The sequence below is a fragment of the Penaeus japonicus genome, unplaced genomic scaffold (genome assembly GCF_977035675.1).
Source record: "Penaeus japonicus unplaced genomic scaffold, GWHDUDI00000001_assembly GWHDUDI00000019, whole genome shotgun sequence".
In the NCBI taxonomy this organism is placed as follows: Eukaryota; Metazoa; Arthropoda; class Malacostraca; order Decapoda; family Penaeidae; genus Penaeus; species Penaeus japonicus.
This window is the reverse complement of record NW_028234421.1, coordinates 30,657,621-30,662,620: the sequence shown is the minus strand read 5'-3', so window position 1 is coordinate 30,662,620 and position 5,000 is coordinate 30,657,621. Positions and strand designations below refer to the sequence as shown.

Sequence of the window (5,000 nt, the reverse complement as noted above, 5' to 3'; positions counted from 1 at the left end):
TCGCCCAATTTGAAATGCTGGCATCTGCCCAGGGCTGGAGCCAAGAAGAAAAGGCACTGCAGCTGGTAACAGCGCTGCGGGGCCCCGCGGTGGAAGTGTTGAGCCATCTGCCGCCGCCCCAACACGCCTCTTATACCAGCGTGGCGGAGGCTTTAAAACGCCGTTTCGGCCATCAACACCAGGCCGAGGTATATCGGGCCCGCTTGAAAAAGCGGACTCGTGAGCGTGGAGAGACCCTATCCCAGCTGGCGCAGGACGTGGAGGCGCTGGTAAGGAGGTCGTACCCTACGGCTGCAGAAGAGATGATCGTGGTACTGGCCCGCGATTTCTTTGTCGACGCTTTGCAGGACCAGCAGCTGCAAATCTACGTCAAGCAGGCACACCCGGAGGACCTGCAGGTGGCGCTGGCGAGGGCCTTGGAGTTCGAGGCCTTCCTGAAGGCAAGCAGTGGCCTAGGGCCAGCTGCTCAGCCCCGCCGTGACTTCCAGGGCCGGAAGGCTAAAGTAGAGAAGGTAGCGTTGAGGAAGGTGAGCCCGGGTACTTTCCAAGGCTTGTGTTGGGGCTGCGGTGAGAAAGGGCACAGACGTAGTCGGTGTCGGAGGGAGCGGAGAACACGTCCTCTCAACCGGACGGATTCTGATGCCTTCCGGCAGTACTGCAAGGACTGTGGCAGGTCTGGTCACAACCCGAGTGCCTGCCCCAAGGCTAAGGAAGTGGTACAGGCGGAAAACTCGGACAGGCTGGAGAAGGGGGCCGAAACCCAGCCGTCCTCGGTCCCCGGGCCCCGACTTGTGTAAGCTGCCGTCGAACATCCAGCACGATGCAGGTGGAGGGCTCAGTAGATGGGAAGCCATGCCGCCTGACAGTGGACACTGGGGCTGAGAAGACTCTAGTGCGGCCTGATATGTTGGCCACAACGCGACTTCCAGACGCACCACAGAGACTGTGTGGTGTCACGGGGCATTGTGTGCAGCTCAAGGGGCCAGTGGAGGCTCGTATCGGCGTAGGCAGCGCGGTGCAACGACTGCCGGTGTATGTCGCTGATCTGGACGAGCCCTGCCTGCTGGGCCTTTACTACCTAACGCAGAGTAAGGCGTGTGTCGACCTTGGACGGAAGCTGGTGAGGGTGCACGGTGAAGATGTGCCCTTGCTTCCAGAGGTTGGCTGTGCAGAGGTAGTTACGGCTGAGCGACTGCACCTTGCCCCCAGGACAGAGTCTAGGATCCAGTGTCGACTGTCAAGAGTGATGCGTGGAGTAGAGGGCCTAGTGGAGCCCATCCAAAACCTGCAGCTGGCTGATGGTGTAGCAGTTGGGCGGAGCCTCGTTGGAGCGGGTGAGGGGTTAGTTACAGTGCTGGTGGCTAACTTCTCTGATAAGGCCCAGAAGATGCCAGCTGGTGCAAAGCTGGGCACTTGTGAGGAAGTGGAGCGTGCAGAAGAGTCGTTGGAGAGCGAGGAGTTGGTTAGTGTAAGGCCGTTGCCTGACTTCCTCGAGGATTTGGCGCACCGGAGCGCCGCTAACCTGACGGAGGCACAGACAGAGAAGATGCGCCACACCCTGGCTCAGTATGCAGATGTGTTTAGCAGGGGTGACTTGGACCTGGGCCGCACAGGATTGGTGAAGCACCGCATTAACACCGGAAGTAGATTGCCCATCAAGAGCCCTCCCCGACGTATTGCACCAGCCAGGCGAGAAGAGATGCAGCGCACTGTCAATGAGCTGGCGGCGCAGGGGGTGATTGAACGGTCAGACAGTCCATGGTCATCAGCGGTAGTCCTGGTGAAGAAAAAGGACGGAACACAACGCTTCTGTGTGGACTACCGGGCGCTGAATGACATGACTGTCAAGGACTCATACCCCTTGCCGAGAATTGATGACACACTCGATGCATTGGTGGGGGCCAAGTGGTTCTCCACACTCGACCTGAAGTCGGGTTATCATCAGGTGGAGATGGCGGAAGAGGACAAGCCAAAGACTGCCTTTTCCTTCGGGCAGGGCCTGTGGCAATTCAACGTCATGCCCTTTGGTCTCTGCAATGCCCCTGGTTGTTTCGAGCGTCTGATGGAGAGGGTATTGGATGGCCTGCAGTGGAAGACGGCGCTTGTCTACATTGATGACGTCATCGTCTTCGGGAGCACCTTCGAGGAGGAGCTGGAGCGGCTGGAGGAGGTACTACAGCGGTTGAGGAAGGCCAACCTCAAACTCAGCCCCAAGAAATGCTCGATGTTCCAGCATGAGGTGCCATTTCTGGGGCATGTCGTCAGTCAAGATGGTGTGCGCACCGACCCACAGAAGGTGGCAGTGGTGGAGAAGTGGCCGGTTCCCACCAATGTGGCAGAAGTCAGGAGTTACCTGGGCCTGTGCACATACTACCGCCGCTTTGTACCGGACTTCGCCAGCGTAGCGGCTCCTCTCCACCGACTTACACGAAAAGGGGAGTGCTTCCAGTGGGACGAGGCGTGTCAGTCCGCATTTGACAACCTGAAGAAGGCCCTGGTGGAAGCACCGGTCTTGCCCTATCCGGACCCGAAGCTCCCTTACCTGTTGGACACCGACGCCAGTGCGGAGGGCATCGGGGCAGTTTTGTCACAGATGAAAGACGGGAAGGAGTATGTCGTGGCCTACTACAGTGCCAAGTTCAGCAGGCCTGAACGCAACTATTGTGTGACAAGGAAAGAGTTGTTGGCAGTCGTGAAGAGTCTTGAGCACTTTCACCCGTATCTCTATGGTGCCGAGTTCACCATCCGGACCGACCATGCTGCTCTACAGTGGTTGAAGTCGCTGAAGGTAGCAGAGGGTCAGCTCGCAAGGTGGTTAGGGCGCCTTGAGCAGTACAACTACCACATCGTCCACCGCCCGGGTCGTGTCCATTGCAATGCTGACAGCCTGAGTCGACGCCCGTGTGAGGCTAGTTGCTCACATTGTGTCCAGAAGGACTCTGATCCTGTGTGTCTCCGTCTACAGGTGCTGGGATGCGCCACTAAAGGGGATGATGAGTGGCGTAAGGCACAACGTGAGGACTCTGACCTTGCTCCCATTGTCCGGTGGCTTGAGGCTCTCAGTGGACGCCCCAGTTGGGAGGCTGTGGCTGCGGAGAGCCCCACCACCAAGTGTCTAGTGGACCAGTGGGAAACATTACGGGTGGATCAAAGCGGTGTGTTAGTAAAGCGCTGGGTGCCGTTGAGTGAAGTGGACAGTGACACATGGGTAGTTGTAGTACCTAGGGCCATGCGTGCTGAGTTACTGAGGGAATTGCATGCCGGAGTTACCAGTGGCCACTTGGGTGAGAAAAAGACCCTGAGCCGTCTCCGTCAACGCTTCTACTGGGTGGGCATGAGAAGTGACGTGTCTGAGTGGTGTAGAGCGTGTGACGTGTGCAGTGCAAAGAAGGGCCCCGCTAGAAAGAACCGGGCCCCATTACAGGTGTACTGTGTGGGAGCACCCATGGAACGGGTGGCAGTGGACATTGCTGGTCCGCTGCCTCTCACGCCACAGGGGAACCGATACATCTGTGTGGTAATGGACTATTTCTCAAAGTGGCCTGAGGCATATGCACTACCCAACCACGAGGCCGAGACCGTGGCTGGCGTGTTAGTGAATGAATTCATTACCCGTTTTGGTGTGCCTTCTGAACTGCACTCTGACCAAGGGCGTGAGTTTGAGTCACGAGTGTTCCGTGAGTGTTGTGAGCTGTTAGGAGTGCGCAAGACACGGACGACACCTCTCCATCCACAGTCCGATGGTATGGTGGAGCGGTTTAACCGGACCCTTGCTCAACAGTTAGCCAAATATTGCAAGGAAACTCAGGAAGACTGGGACGTCAAGCTGCCCGCCATGCTCATGGCCTACCGGTCTGCTGTGCACGAGGTAACAGACTTCACACCTGCTCGACTCATGTTTGGCCGTGAGCTCAGGCTACCAGTGGATTTGGCCACAGGGCGGCCACCCGATGTGAACTTGCCAACTGTCACCTCCAGCTATGCAGCGGCACTGCAGGAGAACCTGGCGGAGGTGCACCGACGAGTGCGTGGCAAGCTCAAGGTAGCCGGCCAAGCCATGAAGGAGACTTACGACCGGCGCATGAGGGAAGCGAGGTACAATGTAGGTGACAGAGTGTGGTTGCATAACCCGCGTCGGAAGCGAGGGCTCTCGCCGAAGCTACAGAGCCCCTGGGATGGACCGTACACGGTGGTAGCGGCCCTCTCTGATGTCACCTATCGAATTCGCAGAGGGCGAAAGCAACCGTCTGTTGTCCACGTGGACCGGCTGTGGCGTTACCATGGGCCAGGAAGTTACTCCTGGGGCCATGGTGAAAAAGATGACGTAAACCCCAGTAGCGGCGATGAGGACGTGGCGGACGCTGACCCAGATGAGGACGAGCATTTGGACGGTGAGGGCGATGTAACAGACGTCAATGGTGACCATGAGCCAGGTATTGGGGCAGGAGATACTCCTCTGAGTGCCACTGCCAATTTGCCGCCGCCCACACCTCCACCAGAGCGACCCCGGCGAGAGCGAAGAAAGCCGGGCTGGATGAAAGATTTTAATGTTGTTTCTGAGAACTAATTACCATTACGTTTTCTTTTGTTTTGAAAGAATTTTATTTGTTTTTGAGGAATGATTTTCTTTATGTTTCCTGTTGTTTATTTCATGTTTAGGTATGTCAGAGCAGACGGGTCGTCTGCTTGATAGGGGGGGATAGTGCTACGCCAGTGGGTTTTTGTCTCTGTGCGAAACATGTGTTACTAGTAAACTGATGTAAGCTGGACAAACATGACGTAATGTCTGGGCAAGCGGCGCGGAAGGAACGAGGCCAGGAGAGACGCAGTTAGCTGCTGCCCCTGGGAAGACCTCGCGTGTGCCCCTTGTGACCTGATATACTTTGTTGCCCTGTTATTATAGCTGTATTGTGCAGTGTGATGTGCTGCTTACCCCCCTGTATGGTGCCTATAGAAAGTGTACGGGTAAAGAACTAGTGGAAATAAAGGATAGATGTTTT

General features: G+C 56.7%; 2 protein-coding genes across 3 annotated transcripts in view; both read left to right on the top strand.

The window, feature by feature from the left end:
* Positions 1-797, top strand: part of LOC147469804 (uncharacterized) — a 1,593-nt gene extending 796 nt beyond the window's left edge. Inside the window, exon 1 of the mRNA XM_086547694.1 lies at positions 1-797. This exon is cut by the window's left edge and continues 796 nt beyond it. Within this exon, the coding sequence (XP_086403820.1) occupies positions 1-797 (797 nt within the window).
* Positions 1-5,000, top strand: part of LOC122245630 (uncharacterized) — a 25,823-nt gene that overhangs the window by 5,771 nt on the left and 15,052 nt on the right. The window lies entirely within an intron of this gene.